At 36.4% G+C, this 20,579-nt stretch overlaps 1 protein-coding gene across 1 annotated transcript; it reads right to left on the bottom strand.

Moving 5' to 3' along the window:
• On the bottom strand, positions 7,204 to 7,554 carry LOC109838842. The gene has a single exon (XM_020407271.1). The coding sequence runs from the start codon at positions 7,552 to 7,554 to the stop codon at positions 7,204 to 7,206; it is 351 nt and encodes a 116-aa protein (XP_020262860.1).

Below are 20,579 nucleotides of genomic sequence, written 5' to 3'. Positions count from 1 at the left end.
TCAAAGAGCTGCTTATTTTCAGTTTAGATAATTAAAATTAAAATTTTAGTATCGCTTCGGCTTTTTTTGAATTTGCATTTTCAATTTGAATGGACCATTTTCATTTTCAATTTGCACTTGTGAGAAACTATATTCAGTGTTCCACCGTCCAGTAAAAATCTTCCAGGATAATTCACTTCAATGATAAGCTTGCTACAACAATATTTTAAGGATTTGGATCCTGTTCACCGCAGAGAGATTGCTATCTTATTAATTAATAGTAAGGTTAATTTATTTAGTGGGTGATTGTGATTTGTCTTTGAGCACGTATCAGGAATGAGTATACTTGGTGGGTGGATGGGGGGTGGGTGGTTGGCGAGTTTTAGATTTGGAATGAATCATAATTAACTATTCACTAGAGAAATCAATGATGGCTAATAAAGTAGTTTTGCTGTAAAAATCTAACAACGCTAGCTATTAGGACTAAAAACGTGCAATTTTGATTTTTGTTGGATATAAAATCTTTGAAAAATTCCTCAATGACCCAAAATATAGGACCAATAGGGGGGACAATTGAAGTGTCTCCCTCCTATTGGATAATGAGTTGGTCATCATTAATGATGGCCAACTCATTATCCAATATGAGGGGATACCTCACTTGTCTCCTCTATTGGTCTCATATTTTGGGTCCCTATAACAAAGCTCAAAATCTTTTTTAGAGCAGATAGTGCTGGCATACTCATCCCATTTCATTAAAGGTCGGCACAAAAAACAATAAAGGACATGCATACAGAAATTAAGCCACCAATTCCTCAAGTAAAATGCCTACTTAAATATTCATAAAGTAGAATTCTTCACCAGCTTGGTCTCACTTGGACTTGAGGAACTTTATAAGTTGAAACTTCTTTTTTATTTATTAAGTTTACAAATTAATGAAGCTTTTGCACGTTGAATATTCTGTGTTTGAATTGTTTGTGTGATTAGTTGTTGAAAGAGGACGAGAAAGGCACAAGTAGTATTCTCCTTTTTGGTGAAGGTCTTGCTTTCTCTGTGCATGTTGGAGAAGTTCTGAACAAATACCTACTCAACTGTGGTTCAACTTATAACAGCAGTTCAACAGCTTGAGCTTTCTACGTAGGCTCTATTCGTTTGTACCCATTTATTGTAAAAATAATATGAAGTTTGTAGCAGGTGAGACGCTATATTAATTAATGTGCAGTATACAAAAATAAATAAATAAAATAAAACATTAAAAATGGATTTGGATTCTCTCTCCATTGCGTGAGGCAGTAAATGAACACATTTTCTTTTACAATCTAACAATTTGGCATTTGTAGAATTGGCCACACAGCGACGAAGTTCTGATTTTTTTAAAGTAGGGAACATTTTGGATGCTGCACGGTCGACCACGAGTGGCGCTACGGTCGACCGCGAACGTGCACAGCACAGGAAAAGTCTTTGGACTTGGTCGATCGCAAGTGGCGCGGCGGTCGACCGCGAGTCGGGTCTGGGCCTGCTTCGGTTTCCTACACTGTTTGGATTTCATGTTTTATATAAATAGGAACACAATTTGTTTAGGGTTTATTGGATCATATTGATCACTTTTGGTGTAGCTTGAATAAGAGTTTTGAGCACAAAAAAGAGAGTTCTTTTTTGAGCAAATTGTTTGTGGGTTTTGTGAGAGATTTGAGGGTTTTGTTTGAGAGGTTAGTTTGAATGGTCTTGTAATCTCTATTTTGTACTATCTTTCTCTATAGTGAAAACCCCTCCCCTTCTTGCCCCGTGGACGTAGGCAATTTGCCGAACCACGTTAAACTTTGTGTTTGAATTTGTGCCATTATTGTTTGATTTGAGTTGTCTTCTCTCTCGGTGTTTGGTTTGGTTTCTCGACGCACAACAAGTGGCTTCCGCGCACAACAACATTAATATACAACTATGATTTGTCTTTACTGAATAAGTGAAAGTCATTATAACTTGCAAGAGGCATGATGTTAGTGATGTACGATCAAAACCGTCTAGATACCATGGAATGATTGCGATTGAGGAAATGCTGCTCCCTATATTATCAAAATGATAGAGGATCCAAAAGCAATAAAAGAAAAAAAATGCCATACATCAAGATGATGAAAAATTCTTGCAACAATGTAAAGGTTATTATGTTTAGAAAACCAGTCACACCAGATGTTTGATAAAACTCAATTAAATCACATAGCTGAGAATTTTGAGTGGCGGCACAGGGAAATCTTTTCGTCAAGCTCCTCTTAGCAAATATTTAGCATATATCTTAGTTTACTTAATTTCTTTTCGTATTTTTTACATTAATAACCCAACCTCCTAAAACAACGAAATTTGAATTAATTTTAAAGTCCCCTGCGCCACCCCCCCCCCCCCCCCCCCCGCCCAGCCTCCCCCCCCCCCTCCCCCACCCCGCCCCCCCCCCCCTCCCCCCCCCCCCCTCCCTCCCCCCCCCCCGCCCCCCCCCCCCCCCCCCGCCCAATCCCATAGGCTGCTCTTGGCATGAGTTGCTTGAAAGATTCCTCCTACACACACGTCCCCAACTTAACATAATTAGCATGACGCTCAAACAATATACATGATCAATATTCAAATTACGGGACGAATCTCTCCCATTTAATTATGCCCTATATGGATTAGATTAGTTTAGAACCTACACCAACTGAACAATTTAAAAAAAAAAGGCAAGTTCATATATATTTTGGTGCATTGTTTGCTACACTATCCAACTAAAAATCTATTAATCAAAGCCTCTTCTCCATCATGCTTGATGCTAGAAAACCACTCTTCTTAAGATTCGGAGGGTTAAAAAAAGGGAAAAATGCTTCTAGCCCCCAAAGAAAACGTGCTTCCCCTTCCAAGACTTTTTCTGTTGTGCGCAGCGGAAATTTCGGCAGAGTTTCTGGTACACAATAAGAGAGAAAGATCGATATAAGAATTCCCGTCTCACCAAGGAGATAAGAATCTGAAGCGGATATCTCAACCAAGTGAGATATCGGCTCTTCCTCTCATCAGTTCTAGGACTGACCTGTCGAGGGATCCTAATAACTATTACAATGGCCACAAACTCAAACAATTAATTTTACGTGGTTCGGCAAACTGCCTACGTCCACGGGGCAAGGAAGGGGATCTACTAATAGAGGGAAGAGAATACAATAGGATTTACAATCTCTCAAATCTAAACCAAAAAATAATCTCTCAACCTCTCACAAAGCCACTTGAAAACCCACTGTTTTCTTCTGCTTTTACTCTTCCAAGCCTGCACGAAAATCCAAGAGACAGCGCGCAACAAATTAACCCTGCACTTGCTTTTCCCCTGCACTCTGCAGCAGTAAAAGGCTCATTGATTTTTCCCTCTGTTTGCACCCCCTGCGATTTTTATCCAAAGCCTTTGCCCGCTGCTCCTTTGCCACACTACCACAGAAAACCTAGCGAAAGGCATTTATAGGGCTCAAACACGTCTTCGCATGTGGAATTCTTTTGTCCCGCTGGATTCGATCTCTTCACGGCATGTGGAATCCTTTTTGTCCGCTGACCTCTTATCTGCTGGACAAGCATAACCGCCAACATTCTCCACCTCGGCGAAGTTTTCCCAAAACTGAGCCGACACCAAAGCATCCAAATGTCCCACTTGTTGTGTCCAGTACGAAGTGAAACAATTCACGACAACGGACTTAATCCATAACAAGTCGAGAACCCAAATGAGAGTGCAAACACTCTCCAAATATCGATATCAACTCACCAAATCGATCTCACCCCCAACATAATCCAAACCCGACTGCATCATAAGACTGCCTACGTATCCTCTTGCCCAAGGAATCAAGCCGAACGTAGTTCCCCAAATGGCCGTGAACGACCTCAATCCAATAGAAGAGTTCGCAACCCTTCTCCAATATCTTCAACTCTGCGGCTGATAGCACCTCCAATGACCTCAAACACCTCCACCTGAGGTGAACCAATGGCTATATCCAAACTATATCTATCAGCTGCACTCGAATCAAAATCCAACTCATCATCTGCATCCGAATCCAAATGACTCCCACATTGTGTCACCTCAGCTGGAATCCCAACCAATGCAGAATGATCTGGAGTAATCTTTACCCAATGTGGAGTAGCATCACTCTCCACCCGCTGCGATACCTCTAAGGTCTGTCCAAAACTCTCCACCTGCTGAGAGTCAATCGGCTCCCTCATCGAAGCCTCATACAAAGTGACACTACCAGACCTATCTTCCAATGGAGTTTTACCTCCAATCACAGCAGTTGACAATTCTTTAATAGGATGACCCAAATATGTCGAAGCCTCTGTCCAGAAACTCTTTTGCAGACCATTGCTTGACAACAAACACCGATCCTCCTCCAGCAAGGCACGGTTCTCCAAATTTGCCACCCTATCTAGTTACCCCAAGATTTCCTTTCCAACGAAGTGTCTCGAAATGCCGTGAGCTCGGCTCCAATACAGAAATAGGTCCATCTTGTACCTCCCACCAGAATGGAGTACCTTCACCTTCTGTCTATTACACACTTCTTCAATCTGTTAGAGACTACTAGGACTTTCTCCAATGGGGATTTGGTTGCAACCCAAACACGCCTAGAACAGCCACCAACAAAGGAAACCAAACGCCTATTACCTCCCAATGATGCCCCCTTGGAAGGCCCCCAAACATCCACGTGAACTCCTCCAGAACGACCCTTAGCACGGTGAATAGAGGTGCCACACTTCACATCGGTCTTCTTGCTCACATCAACATGTTCACTGGACTTCAAACTGCAGGTCTTCGCACCCTCTTCCAATCTATGCGAGGAATCAATACTGGAATGGCCAAGCCCCAAATGCCGCAGTCTAGTCGAATCAACAGAAGTCGCCAGCTCTCCACCTGTCACTATACCTCCAGTCAAGTAATACAGGTTATTTCTCCTGACGCCCTTCATCAAAATACGAGAGTCTCTCGCAATCTCGAGAACCATGTCCTCAACACGAACCTTCAGACCCTCTCCAACCAAAGCCCCAATCGAGATCAAGTTCTTCCTCAAAGAAGGAACATATCTCACATCGTTTAACTCTCTAACAGTCCCGTCAAACATCTTTATGCGAATTCTTCCTATCCCAAGGATCTGGCATGCACGGTTATCAGCCATGTACACCACACCACTATCCACCAGCTTCTCAAAACTGGAGAACCATTCCCTTCTAGGGCACACATGATAGGTCGCACCACTATCCAACATCCATTCAGATTCCTCCGAATAGCTATCTGTAGGACTGATAGAAAGCGAATAAATAGAAGAGTCAGAATTATTACCATCCGATACGATGTTTGCTTCTGATGATGGTTGCTTCCCTTTTCCCTTCTGCTTATTCTTCATCCATTCGTCGAGCTTTGGGCAGTCTTTCTTCCAATGACCAGTCTCCTTGCACCAAGCACACTGATCTTTTCCTACTCTAGACTGTGACTTCCAATTCTTTCGGTTTGGACCCTTCCCTCTTGCGACCAACGCCTCCGCTACCGGCTCAACTGAAGCCTCCTTATCCTTCTTTCGAAGCTGATAATTCACAAGTGCAGCGGTGACCTCACTATACGAAAGTGATGCCTTCCCATTAATCAGAGTAAGAACGAAGGTCTCATATTCCTCGTCGGGCAAGGAACTCAACAACAGCAACGCCTTGTCCTCATCTTCAATCTTGACATCCACATTCGCCAAATCCGCAAGAAGCTTTGTGTAGTGGTTCATGTGATCTCTAATGGAGGTTCCCTTCTTCAACTGGAAACGATAAAGTCTCCTCTTCAAATGCAAGCGATTTTCCACACTCTTGGTCAAATACTTGCTTTCGAGAATCTCCCAAATCTTCTTCGCAGAAGTCTCATTCATCACATCATATTTTAGATCTTGAGTCAAACAAGACCTAATCACACCACACGCCGTTCGATTCATCTTCTTCCAAACCTTCTCTTCAATCTCATCTGGCTTGCCATCTAACTCCAATGTATCCTCCAAATTCTGCGCGTTCAGCGCATCCAAAACCTCGCATCTCCATAATCCAAAGTTGTTTGTGCCATTAAATTTCTCCACATCTATCTTCATAGAGTGGATATTCAAACTCTGAATAGTCTTCACGCCAGAAGAACCACCCTCGACTCCCGAAGCACCTTCTTTCCCCGACATCTTACGCACCAACGAACAAAGAATAGATCCAAAACTGAAAGATAGAGTCTTTACCAAAAGATCCCACCTTTATCACCAACGAAGTCCTAAACGGGCCTCCAAATTGATCTACTCCTCCAACCAAACCCTAGATCTGGAATCTGGGCTCTGATACCACTTGTTGTGCGCAGCGGAAATTTCGGCAGAGTTTCTGGTGCACAATAAGAGAGAAAGATCGATAAGAATTCTTGTTTCTCAAAGGGAACAAGAATCTGAAAGCCTAATATCCCATCAAAGTGGGATATTTGCTCTTCCTCTCGTCAGCTCTAGGACTGCGCGTCGAGGGATCCTAAAAACTAAAAAGCCACTTGAAAACCCACTGTTTTCTTCTGCTTTTACTCTTCCAAGCCTGCACGAATCCAAGAGACAGCCGCAACAAATTAACCCCTGGCACTTGCTTTTCTCCTGCACTCTGCAGCCGTAAAAGGCTCTTGATTTTTCCCCTCTGTTTGCACCCCCTGCGATTTTTATCCAAAGCCTTTGCCCGCTGCTCCTTTGCACACTACCACACGAAAACCTAGGAAAGGCATTTATAGGGCTCAAACACGTCTTCGCATGTGGAATTCTTTTGTCCGCTGGATTCGATCTCTTCACGCGGCATGTGGAATCCTTTTGTCCGCTGACCTCTTATCTGCTGGACAAGCATACCGCCAACATTTTCAACGGGTGTTTTGCCTCCAAAAGTAAACTTTGTGTACTCTGAGCCTCCAAAACGCAAAACTCAAGAAATTTAAATTCGTGAAGACCATAATACCCTCCATGGTTACCTCCTCCTTCCTCTCCAAACCCAGCGACCGCAACCTCCTCTCCTCCTCCTCCTTCCATGGCCTCAAGCTCTCCTCCCACCCTTCTCAAGATTTGGAGGGTTAAAAAAAACTTTTTTCATGCTAAATATGGAAAGAAAGAAACTAGACGTATCCATTCAAGAACAGAGGACTCTAGAAGTCTGAACTCTTTACATGTGCGTTGTAATCTTTCCAAAAAAGAAAAAAAAAGGGAACTCTCTCTAAATCTCAGGGATGCTCTCGAGCTCGGGCCTCCATGATCCATGAATATTCGATCTTCTTGATTCCTTCTCGATTCTACCGAGTGATTTGGTCCAGTAAATAATGTCATCATTATTGCTGAGCGTGGAGAGTAAGAGTTCTGCTTCCTTCTTTGTTAGCACCATCTTCACTCTGATCACTCCCTTGATTTTCTCCTGATCTTCATGTTTCTCGTCGGGAATAAGATTTGAGATGATTTGATCGTACATGATCTTCGCCTTGTTGCGTCGAATCTTGGGCTTCTTCTTGCCACTGGCTTTGGTCTTGGATGTTTTGGCTGCATGAGACAAGCATGGCAATGAGTTTCCCATGAGAATGAGAGAGAGAGAGAGAGAGAGAGAGAGAGAGAGAGAGAGAGAGAGAGAGATCTATGGCCGAAAAAGGGGGAGGGCTATATATTATATATACATGAATTTTTTTGGTGAAATGATGGAGCGTATGCATCAGAATATGAGAGAGAGAGAGAGAGAGAGAGAGAGAGAGAGAGAGAGAGAGAGAGAGAGATCTATGGCCGAAAAAGGGGGAGGGCTATATATTATATATACATGAATTTTTTTGGTGAAATGATGGAGCGTATGCATCAGAATATGTAATTTGAAAGAGGCGTGCAGGAATTGCTTAAAACTTAAAAAGTTTAATAAAACAGAAAAAGAAATACTTAATTGGAAGTGAGTCATGAAATTGATGTGATCTCTTGACGTACAGTCAGCATACACCGTGGTCGTGGATTTTATTAACCAACGTTTGTTATGTTATATATATGAAGAATACATCAGGAACCCAAAATATGGGAACTAGCTTGAGTGGGACAGGTGAGACGAGGTGTCGTCTCATTGTCCTGTGATGCACTGTTCATAAACAGTGCAACACGAAACAGGGAAGCGACACCTCATATGTCCCATGCAGGCTCCCCTATTTTGGAGTCCCTATAGTAGCACTCTCTATATATACACACACAAACTAGTATGAAATAAACCTTTTATAGCCTTTATGGTCGCATTTGTGTCGAAAAGTTTTGTATCTACTACTTCTTTATCATCATTATTTTAATTTGTATTAATCATGTAAATTTCCTAGTATTAATATGTAGGGATATAAAAAGGTAAGTTAACCAACTTCATGAAAGTTCTGAAACGTTAATTTTGACGACATGTTTCGCACGGGTTAATGATAATGAAATCCATTGAAATATTGTTTCTAACTAGTTCGTGTGTAGTAGATCACATCTACCGGTTCGAATTTTTATTTTTGGATTCCGATTTTTAAAATTGGGCTGATGGTATCTGCATGTTGGATGCTATTAATAGTAGCCTAGCTCATATATGTATATATGTATGTATACACCCCCCTCAAGTTGCTTGTATTTGCAAATTTGCCCTCCAAAATATCGATAATTTCATATTTGCCGTCCAAATTATTTCCCTTTTCTAATTTTACCCTCCTACTTAAATTATAAATTAAGAACCTACATGGAATATTATGTGTAGACTTTCTAAAATGTCCGATATGCCCTTCAACAACTTAATTGTAATTAATCTAATCTCTTAGCCCTGTTCTATTTCTCTCAAACCCAATCCAATTATTATCCCTCCAATCGCTTTCTATCTCCAGCAACGCATAAGCATACATATGAATACTCCTTTGCCAGTGCGAGCATGTGTTGGACTCCTTTAGGATTAACGGATCGCTTCATGTCATCCATTCATGAGATATTTGTTCCCAGTGAATAATCAAGAAAAGGAGTTTGCTATAATGCTAACATTATAATTAATTGCATGCATGGATTAATCAGCGGATGATTTGAGGACGAGGAAGAATAGTAGGTAGTGAGTGTGCAGAGATGAAGACCGACCAACTCCCCCCATCGTGGGATTGGTATTAACCGATGATGAAAACCACAGAGAAAACAAAGAGGACGAGCTGAGTTTTTTTTTTTTCTTCTGATTTTCTATTTTAAAACATTGTTAAATAGGGGTGTAAATGTAATTTAATCATAAGAAATTAACAGCAACGAGAGACGGCGGGGGTATAACCGCGGCGGGATCATAGCAATTTGAGGGTTAGAATTTAAAACTATGACAATGTGAAGGGCAAATTTAAAAATACCTTTATACATCTAAAAAAAACCCTTTTTCTTATATTTTCGATTTATGTGAAGGTATGTTTTATATATTACTTTAGGGATTTTTGCATATTTACCCCTCCGTATCTTTGTATTTGCAAAATTATCCTCCAAAACCTGCACATTGGGCATTTCTACCCCTCCAACTTAACAATGTTGGCTTTTAAAACAAGGGAATTGCAAACTTCCATTAATTTTCAATAGGTCTGCAACATAGTCCCCATTTAAAAACAAAAATGGTTAAATGAATGGGGTAAAAAAAATCATTGTGAGACGATTAGGGGTAATTTTGCAATTACCAAAATATGAGGGGTAATTTTGTAAATATGAAAGCTATGAGGAGTATACATGTAAAATAGAACCCACTAGTTATCACAGTTAGAATGCAAATTGAGTGCTAAAATTACCCCATTCAAACGCTCGTGCGAAACAAAGGCGGGTTGGTGCACGATCTATGCAGAGAAGGCTGTTCTGTCATTCAGTGAAAAGATTTGCTTTTTGTCAAAAGCATACGGCGCCTCAAGAAAATGGAGACCAGACGATATAAATGTGTAATAAAGATCATTTATTATTTTGTTTTACACTTTTACTTGAATGATGAATACATACTTTCTTCTAAAGTTAAGCCCCTCTTAACTATTAGACAAAAACTTCAAAGTTACAATGATGATCTAAGTTTACAGTTTTATATTAACTAGTATGCAAAACGTGCGTTGCACGTGATGCATGTTAGGAACTCTATGGGGGGAAACCTCTGAAGGTCAACTAATGCTGCATACATTAATATTAATATTTTTATGAAGCACGCACTTATACTTCACATAGAGTAGAGATTAACTCTACAATAATAGTACAAGCATCATGCTTATACAAGAGTCTATTATCAGCATCGCCTTCACCACAATCTTCACAGAAAACAAACATAAATGGGAAAATTCACCAAAAATGCAACAACTACAAAAAAAAAAGAAACAAATCAAACAACAAAAATCTCGCAATGAACTAACATTTACCTAAAAAACAATTATGCAACTACACACAAATTAAGCAACTACACACAAATATGGTTTAGATTTATTCAATGTTAGCTACATACACAATGAACTAACATTACATCCCTAAGATGAGAGTGGGCTTCTCATTCAAGCTACACAACCTATACAAAGAAAGAAAAAACAAAAACATGCTAGTTCAAAGATCAACCTTGAAAACAATATTGCTAGAGGATACATTTGCAAAGAGGAAAAATTGCTTGTTAAATACGGAATAATCCTTAAACTTGCAATATTATAAGAGGATGAGCTAAAACGAAAATGATAATTTTCACTTTGATATCCTAAAGTTTACATCTTTCTACTTCAATAGGCTGAAGGATTTCTTAACACTTTGATACCCCAAACTTTGAATCCAATTTTACTTCGATACCCAAAGTATTCATGTAACATTTTAATATCCAAAGTTCCAATCATATTTCATTCTGATACCATATCCAAGTTGTGTTAGATCTTTTGTTTAATTTGTATGGTGCCTTTAGCATCTGATACATTTAGATTCAGTTTGCCCAGTTGCTAAAACAGCAATAGAAAATTAACAAAAAAATCTAATAGATCTAGATGTAGGTATCAAAGTTAAATGAGATAGAAACCTTGGGGTATCATAGTGTTAAAAAGTACTTTGGGGTTATGAAACTAAAATACGATTAAAACAATGGGATATCAAAATATTGAAAAAAAGTACTTTGGGGTTTCAAAGTTAAAAATTGGTAAACTTTGAGATGTCAAAGTGAAATAGTAGGTACTCACTTATTATTTTAAAGATTTTCTCTGAGAGAACAACCATGTTAATCAACATATGGGTGTGTTAATGAATCGACAAATTAAAAAAATTTAAAAGTTTATAATTATAAATTGATGCGAGGGAAAAAAAACTATCAACAAGAGCTAATTTCTCCTAATTACTTGTATATGTCACAAATTTATACTCACATGACCATATCAACAAATTGTAGTTAATCAACTACATGTTATTCTCTTAACTTGATAATTAATAGGGAAAAAATTAAAAATTAAAATAAAAAAATCTTTAAAAGAATTCACCACTACAACTAAGTTCATACCAAAACCTATTTGCAAGATGTAAGAGTTAATATTTCTCCAAACATTCAAATCTCGATGATATCACCTATAATGGGTGATTAAGTGACCAAATATAGTTCCATGTACTTCTACTGATGATTGACTATGCTACTTTTGAAGATGATACTGTGAACACGAGACCGTTATCCATGCTCTTCTAGCAATAATTCAGTATGTAATTATATCTGATGATAGACATACATTGTGTTGTTATGTCATGTGCAATTATATCTGTTGTCAAGCTCCAAATGGAGCCACCAAGACTGCCATCACCTTCAAAATTACCTCTAATTTCTTAGCAATAAGAAAGTATCAATATTCATCAATACGCTACGAAGCTGGCGCTTCATGGTGTTTAAGAAGTTCGCAAAGGCCATTCTTATGGTTTTCTTAGAGTAGAGGAAGATGACTTAATTAAAAAAATTAGTATCTTATTGACTCTATACTTAATTAAGAAGTATTAGAAGATGACTTAATTAAAAAAATTAGTATCTTATTGACTCTATACTTAATTAAGAAGTATTAATATCTTATTGTTAGATTCGAAAATTAGTATCTTATTGACTCTATACTTAATTAAGAAGTATTAATATCTTATTGTTAGATTCGTAAAGTGATCTTAAAATTAGCCAATTCCCACGCATGCGAGCTAATTTCTCCTGACCTCAACATAATTTTTATCTACACCAAAGAGAGAGAGAGAGAGAGTATTAGACGAAGAATGATTGAGTTAACACTTAAATGACTACCTATTAATTAAACTCAATATCATCCATCTCAATGTTTACTTTCTAACAATCACTATCTAAGATTTATTTATTCAATTTCAAAATGAATATACCTCTAAGATATTTACTTGTATCTGAGTGATTTTATTTCATTTATGCTTCTGTATGAATTTATACATATGCATATTCTTCAAGGTTATGTAATCTTTGTCAATTATAGAACAATATTATCCATATCTTTCCAACTAATATTAATAGTTTTCATAAATAGACATTGCGCGTGCAATAGTAGCTATGCGCCGAGTTCAAGGTTAAAAAGTAAAGAATGATCAAAATAGAAAGCAACTCAAAATTTTTAGGAATCAAACATGTAGTCTTGTGAATCAAAGATGGCAAACATGTAGTCTTGTGAATCAAAGATGGTCATCCTCGTATTTAGGGAGGAATAAATTATGAAATGCATCTTCAGATGATGCCCCGTAATATTCCATAAATTCAATACATGCTCCGGAGATGCATATTTTTTGCGCAAACCATCGCTCAAAGCTTCATGTCTAATATCTATAAATGCTTAGAGGTCAATAATATAGCCAGAACAAAGTGCTCAACAATTAAAAGTACAAAAAGTTCTCCAATCCAATATTAGTTATGGGGATTTAACTCACCTCATGTCAACATTTCCACATTTGCTAAAAAGCTACCTGAAGTCCTAATTGGCGAGCATCATATTCAAGGTAGTCACAGAAAATAAACCTAATTTGTACTCTGCCACAATATGAGACGCCCAAGTAGGATGTCAATAGTGAGGCAAATACTATCAGTAGACATAAATATCTTCAATAAACACTCAGAGCGGAACCAATAATTAACAAAAGAAATAGAGTACACGCAACAAACGCAATAGCATAGACAATAGGAAAATGCATGTTTGACCTTTAATACGTCCAATTCAAAGCTCTTTCTAACTAAACAGAGAGTAACCTTTAAAATTATTCAGCAAGGCATTGGATGAAGTTGATGCCACATTGTATTAAAACTCACTATAATGTGACAATGATGAAGTCAACACCACTGTGCATGTCTTTAAGTTTCAATACATGTGAAACTTCAACCCAAAAAAAGTGATAGGAAATTTACAGAACATGAAAGCATTAGAAATATAATGATTTATTTAAATTAAGCAATATGCTACCAATCAAATACAAAACATTTCTTGAGAAAGGTCAGACCTGAAATTCTATAACTTTGGGGAAATTCTATAACCTTTGGGAAAACACGTCCACTGATGTATGTTTGTGTAGAAGATAAAACAAGGCCTGAATGTTTCATTACATTGAATCAAAAGATACAAATATGAAGATTTTAAATGAATTAATTTAAGTACTCACATCAAAATCTTCCCCCAAAATGGAGGTGAAATCATATTAGATCATAGCATTATATTCTAAAAGATCAAATGGCAGTACCTCAGATATCTTAAGCAACTCGCATAATTGACTGCACATTTCCTCTCTTATCTGCAATGGTTTTAGAATAAATATGCCTATTTGATCTGAAGCATTAAAAAATTATAGAGAAAATTAAATAAATTAGACTAAAACCCTTTTTAACAAAAACATTCATAATTCTTGACAAGTTACTCTGATCTTGAAACTCGCCTTTGCGCTTACCATTCTTCCCTCTTATTTTTCTCTATCTTTTTCTTATATTTTACTTTTCCCTGAAAATGACACAATATAAAAAGAAAAATCCCATCAACAAACACAAAATCTCAGAGAGAGTTAGAGATTAGAAATCTAAATTCATGCGATTAAAAATTCACACCCATGCATGCGTTCTATCTCTCTCTAAAGAGAGTTAAAGAATGTAAAATGTTTTAGGTTGGCTCGTCGGATCCAGGAAAGAATAGAATATATGAATTAAATAAATGATAACATTTTCAAATATGCATATAGTAGAGAATTACAAATGAGTCCATAATCAGAAATTACAATATTATTTTAGCAAATTTTACACATGTATCAAAAAAGCAATACTTTGCCCAATTTAGAAACATTTTATAGGTCACCTTAGATTCTCATATTGCAAATATTTCCTCTATCCAAATTAAACTCATAGTATCAAGTAAGAGAGTAAATTCAAATTATCCATATTGTTCATATCTATATTTCTTCAATACTACTGCTATCAAGGAAAGAATCAGCACTGGAAGTGTTCAATAGCCTCCCTCTCCTTGCTGTTTGATGAGCTAATTACTTTCACCTTCATTCCAATCCTATCCAAATTTCACTACAAAATGTCAAAGGCTACCACGCCCAACCATGTATGAACCATGTGATTAATTATAATGAAATAGGTATGGAGTTTCAAATGCATTTGATCACAAAAACACATGTATGAATTATGTGATTAATTATAGTTACATAGAATTTATTTCCATCTTAAGTGGCATGTGTATTTCAAGTTTTATTATACATATGTTTTACAGTGTTATGGAGAAGACTAACAAACTGAGAATAATTTGCTCCAGTGAGTCCATCAGCCTACAAGACTACTCATTGGTCAGGTGGGAGTTATTTGCAGAACAAAAGATAGAAAAGGACAAAGTTAAATTAAAAATTGCCCCTAAATGTGGGTATATTTACTCTTATCATATTTGAATGACCATTATATTTAAAATTTTTAAATAAAAAACAAGCAAAAGTTTTGTCACCCATATCATCTTTTATAAGTAGTGTGTGTGTGTGCGCGCGCGCGTGTGAATAAGGTTTTCTTTCACTTGTTAGATCCTCACTACTAAATTCCTTAACATTGTAATATAAGCTCTAGAAAAATATCTATACATGAGCATATTTAGTAGATAACACTAATCTTGGTTTTGCATAAAAAGAATTTATACTTGTTAAATATAAAAAATATGAGGTCCAATTTGAAATAGACATTGTATGTGTAATTAAAACATTCAAACTTGCATATTTATATTTCTTATATTCTATATTAGTTTTCCCCTCCAACAAAAATTTTAGTTTGACCTCCAAAAGTAACCACTATGTTTGTAAAATTCAAAATTTTGAATTTAATTAGTATCACAATCAATAGTATAAATAAAATTGACATAATCAAGCAATGATAAGAGACCAACCATATTACACACTCAGTGCAATTCAAGTTTAAGCACATTCGAAACTAATTACAATATCTAAGCTAAGTTCCTCATATCACATAGCGTTATTATGAAGCTGAGAGGTCATACCTTCTTTGGATCAAGTAGGTAATCATGCATACTGTTATGCTTCAAGAAAATAGTCATGCTCTTGTTTGCAGTAGAATACGAATAACCAGTACATTGCCACCTAAAAAGACTACTGAACTTGGGTCATAATAGGATTTACAAAGAGTAAATAAATTTAGAAAATTTAACCTCAAGTCTAAAATCCACAATGATATTAGAAGGTTATGTTTTTTAAGATAATAAATGCACAAATGTGATCTAGGATCTAAACTAACAAAAACGTGAAAGATATTCAGCTCTGAGAAAGATCCTGTAAAAAAAACTAAGATCCAAGGCACATCCATCACATGGAAAATGTAAAGTCAATATTTGCCCAAGAATAACATAAATTTAATAAATCTAATAAAAATGCAGAAAGAAAACAAATTCGATCGAAGTGGATGAAAATGTCTCTCACACCTTGCTTTAGGCCGACTTCTTTTTCGACGGTGTGATATTGAGCGCACTTCTCTCTCACACCTTGCTTTAGGCCGACTTCTTTTTCGACGGTGTGATATTGAGCGCACTTCGTCTTGCTATATAAATTTATCACAAGAAATAGATCAAAACAAGTTCTATCCATCACTCTCTGAAGAGATCTAATTAGCTAAAACCATAGAAATCAAACAAAACTAACCAATATGTACAAAGAGATCAGATGACGAAGAAATAAAACAGAGCTCAAATTATGAAATGGATTTCATACCAGTTCTCTCTCTTTGCATAACCCCCTTCGACAAATGACAGGCTTGAGATTGAATTTGAAAGATGCTAACGCTGGTTAGATATTGAGAAGGAGGAGAACAAAGCATTGACCAAGAGGAAGGAAGACAGAGGAGAATGTGGAGTTGAGAGAGAAATTTAGATGAGAGCGGAGATGGTGAAATGATGGAGATATGAAAGATATAGTCAATAGAAATCAATAAAAGTTTAAGCGTTGTTGCATAATGATAAGGATAACGAACGGGAAACGAAAAGCCTTGGAGTTTCATTAAAAGATCATGGCTATCGTGGATAATGTGAATGACTACATTCGCTGAAGGAATTTTTTGCATTATGCGTGGAGTTCAATTGGCCATGTCACTTGATGGAGATTTAAATTCAAAGTTCAATTGGCCATGTCACTTGATGGAGATTTAAATTCAAGCCAAAGGGGTTGGTGAGTTTTCGTATTCAGCACATTAATTAATGAGTTATGGAAGGTTAAGAGTCTAAGACACTAATTAAAGCTTATTATTGTGATGAGGAGAAAATTAGAATTAAGTAATTTGTAAAGGGCAAAATGGGTATGAAAAAGTTTTGACATGAGTATTCTCTTTTATAAGTAGTATAGATTTAACATGTCTAGGCAGGTTGAGTGTCCTTTTATATGGGCTTAAAATTTGACTCATGCATAGGGTTATCCAAACGGGTCGGCCAGGCTCGACAAACCGAGCCCGGGCCAGGCAAACCCAGGGCCCGAACCTAGGCCCGGGTCGGCCCGGTTATTTTTCTTTTTTTAAAATTTCAAGAGTACATAACTATAAATTAAACGAATTTTTGATAAAAAATCAATCATATTATTAATCACTTGTAATTATATAATTTACAAATATAAAAAATCATAGAAATTAAAACGATAAAAATAAATTCTTTATTAATAATTAGTTAATCACTAACAATTACAAATTTATTTTGAAATTTATCATATCACAATAGATGAATACATCCCAACTACGTTTGCACCTACTCATCTATATCACTATCATTTGTGACTCTTTCTAAAAATAATTTATCATAAATTTTTAGCTAAAAAATAAAAATTACAAACTAATGAGTAATTTATACTCTTTATCTCTATCTGTTATTCTTAACTATTCAAGTTTATCTTCAATACTAGTCATCCGATCAATACCTTAAGCTCTCTTCTCGTACCTCCACTAATCTTATAGGCACATTACTGCTTGTACGATATACGGTTCTAACGATGTCATGTGGTCGTTGATCAAACGTCTTGCTGTGCTGAAGGCAGATTCTGAAACTACCATGAAAACCTGCACTGTTAGTAAGTCACAAGACATGATGGAAAGTATAGGATATGAAACTATTTCATATACTCTCCATCATTGTAAAATATCGAAACTATTATTTTGACTTTTAACTAAAGATACAGTTAAATATTGTTCAATTTTAGAAACTTTCATTGATGATCCAGATCCAGATCCATATCCACCAGTTAGCTGAGGTATCAATAATTCTCTATCAAAACTCTTACTTTTGCTCTGACTCGAACTTGTAAAAGCAGAAGCTGTAGACTGATGTGTACTTACACCATATCTAGCTGCATACTCATCATATAATCTTTGAAAATAAGTTCTAATAGTATTATGATGAGTAAGAGCGGTAATAGTTTGACCATCATCATCATTGACTACTATCATGGTAAGGCATCTCCAACAGCTTCTTCAAAATTTTCTCCAAAATGGGGAAGCAAAAGTCATATTCTCCAAATTATTTTTACACCAACTCCAACGGCTTCCCCATTTTGAAGAATCCCTTTTTCCTCCAAAAATTTAGAGAATGCTACAGATTTGGGGAAGCTTCCCCATTTTTTTCTCATCCATCCCTATTTTGGGGAATGAGATGGGGAATCTGTTGGACCAAAAATCTAACTAAATTCTCCAAAAGTATGAAATGGGGAAGTTGTTGGAGATGCTTTTAACAAACTTCAAAGGCCAACATCCTTCAAACATGGATCAATAAGAACCCCCAAACCAAAAATAATAGGAATAAGCCTAAAATACTTATTAAATTTACTTGTTATTTAAAAAATTATATTTTCAAAATAATTATCCATACGATAATTATTAAAAATTTTTGAATATTTAAAACTTATAAAGAGGTTTGAATAATAATTAGATAATAACAACCAGATAATAATATAGTACATAAAAAACTTGTAACATCTCTTTTACACTATATATATAACTAACCATTCATGCTCAGTTATTCCATACATATTACTAGAGCTAGAACTAGAAGTATAAAAAATAATAAAATTATTTATAATTTCTTTATACTCTATTGCTTATATTTAGATAGAATTTCACCTATGGTCAATATCTTTTGGAATTAATCTGTGTTTAAAAATTTTTTTCTTTTACACAATTATTTGCATCTTTTAAGTCTTAATTTGTTCAGAAGCATTATGAGCATAAGCTACTGTCCTAACATATTCTATCATTGATTTAATTTTACCAAATGTACTTTGAACAATTAAATTTAATTTATGACACATATATCTAATATGAAAAATATCACCATGACATGGCAATAGCAAAGATGATTTGATATGATCAACACCTATATTATTATTACTTGTATTATCTGGTGAAAGAGAAAATATTTTTTCCGAAATTTCTAATTTTATAAGTTCTTTAATTATTAAATTTGTAATATTAATACCACTATGTGAATCTTCAAATGCAATAAAAAAAATAACTCTTTTAAATATTTATTAATTATCATCAATCCAGTGTGTTTTGGTACATAAAACATCAGTTTGTGCTCTAGATGTCCAAATATCAGAAGTTAAAAAAAATTATAGTTTTTAAACTTTGAAAATAAGAAATTATTTTTGCTTGTTCCTCATGATAATGTTTTAAAATATCACGTTGTCAAGTTTGACGAGAAATTTTTTTAAATGTGGAATAAAAACCATATGTAAACATATCTTCAAATTAATCATCTTTTACTAATTTAAAAGGAAGATTTTAAATAATAAACCTGATGACACATTTCTTGGCTCGGATTGCGCCATAGTTCTAACTACCGAGACTACTAGAAGATGAGGATTGGGAGAGTAAAGATTGTCGTATATCACCTTGAGGCGTTGCCCGGCCTTTGCTGTGTTTCTCTAAATGGCGTTTGAGGTGGTTGGTTCCGCTTTTATGATTAGCTTAAAAAATATGGCCACACAACGCACACTTAGCCTTCTGGGTGAGAAGCCTACCGTATTGATCCCTGGTGACTTTTATCTTCGCGAAGAAGTTCCACACATTGGATCTCGGTATTTTAGGAACTCTAGGTACAAAATCATCGCCACTAGATTCATGATCAACATTGGTAGGAGTAGGAGGACTAATTGTAGCTCCTGTAGTAGGAGTATTAGGACCTATTTTAACATTGGGAGTTAGGATTTACCCTTTATAATCAGAGGAGGAAGCCATTTGATTGAAGAATTAGAGAGCAAAAGCGAGTATTAGAGAGTATTAGAGAGAAGTAGATGAGTTTTGGATGAGAAAAATAAATGAAAACTCCTCTATTTATAGAGGCAACCCCTAGCCAAATGACCAAAATACCCTCAAATTTTGGTCGTTTTTAACCGTTTTGGGGGTATTTTGGTCAAAAGCCAAAAAATATCTGTTTGGCCCGGCCCAGCCCAACTCGGACACAACGATCACGAATAACAGTCACGAATGTGACCATTGTGGCCACGCCGGCCCGGGCCCAACCCGATCATAACTGTCATCCTCACCGAGTTCTCGCTCTCGCCACCTGGCCACTCTGGCCCGATCCTTTTGCTGGCCATGCTTTGCCGAGTCCGGTGCGGGTACCGACGAAGCGGCCGCGCGACCGAAGCCCCGGTTGGGCCCGGGTTTCCTAGCCATGCCCGGGCTATAGACACCGAGCCTTGGGTCCAAATGGATATAGCCCTCTCATGCTAGCGGTATTAATTTTAAAAATCCACATTAAGTTTGTGCGCAGCGTGAGTTTTGAACCTAATTTGTTTTGATACTATCTTAGATTGATTCCCTCCCTTTAACCATTAGGCCAAAACTCTGAAGTTATGGTGATTGTCAAGAATTATAGTTTTATATTAATTTTAACATGCTCATGCAAGTTGAGCGTCCTTTTTTATGCGCCGAAACCTGAACTCACGTAGCGGTGTCAATTTTTATGAATTTGATCTTGAATTGCTATGATACCATCTTAGATCGAGTCTCTTTAACCATTACACCTAAACTACCAGAGTTATGGTGAGGATCGATGTTTATAGTTTTATATTAATTCTAACAATATGATATTTGAATCAAGATTC

This window comes from Asparagus officinalis, chromosome 1 (genome assembly GCF_001876935.1).
Source record: "Asparagus officinalis chromosome 1, Aspof.V1, whole genome shotgun sequence".
Taxonomy (NCBI): Eukaryota; Viridiplantae; Streptophyta; class Magnoliopsida; order Asparagales; family Asparagaceae; genus Asparagus; species Asparagus officinalis.
Note: the sequence above shows the minus strand (reverse complement) of the source record. Positions and strands in the feature narration are given on the sequence as shown.

Excerpts from the sequence above, each read along its gene's own strand:
- LOC109838842 (XM_020407271.1), bottom strand. The coding sequence starts at position 7,554 with ATGGGAAACTCATTGCCATGCTTGTCTCATGCAGCCAAAACATCCAAG.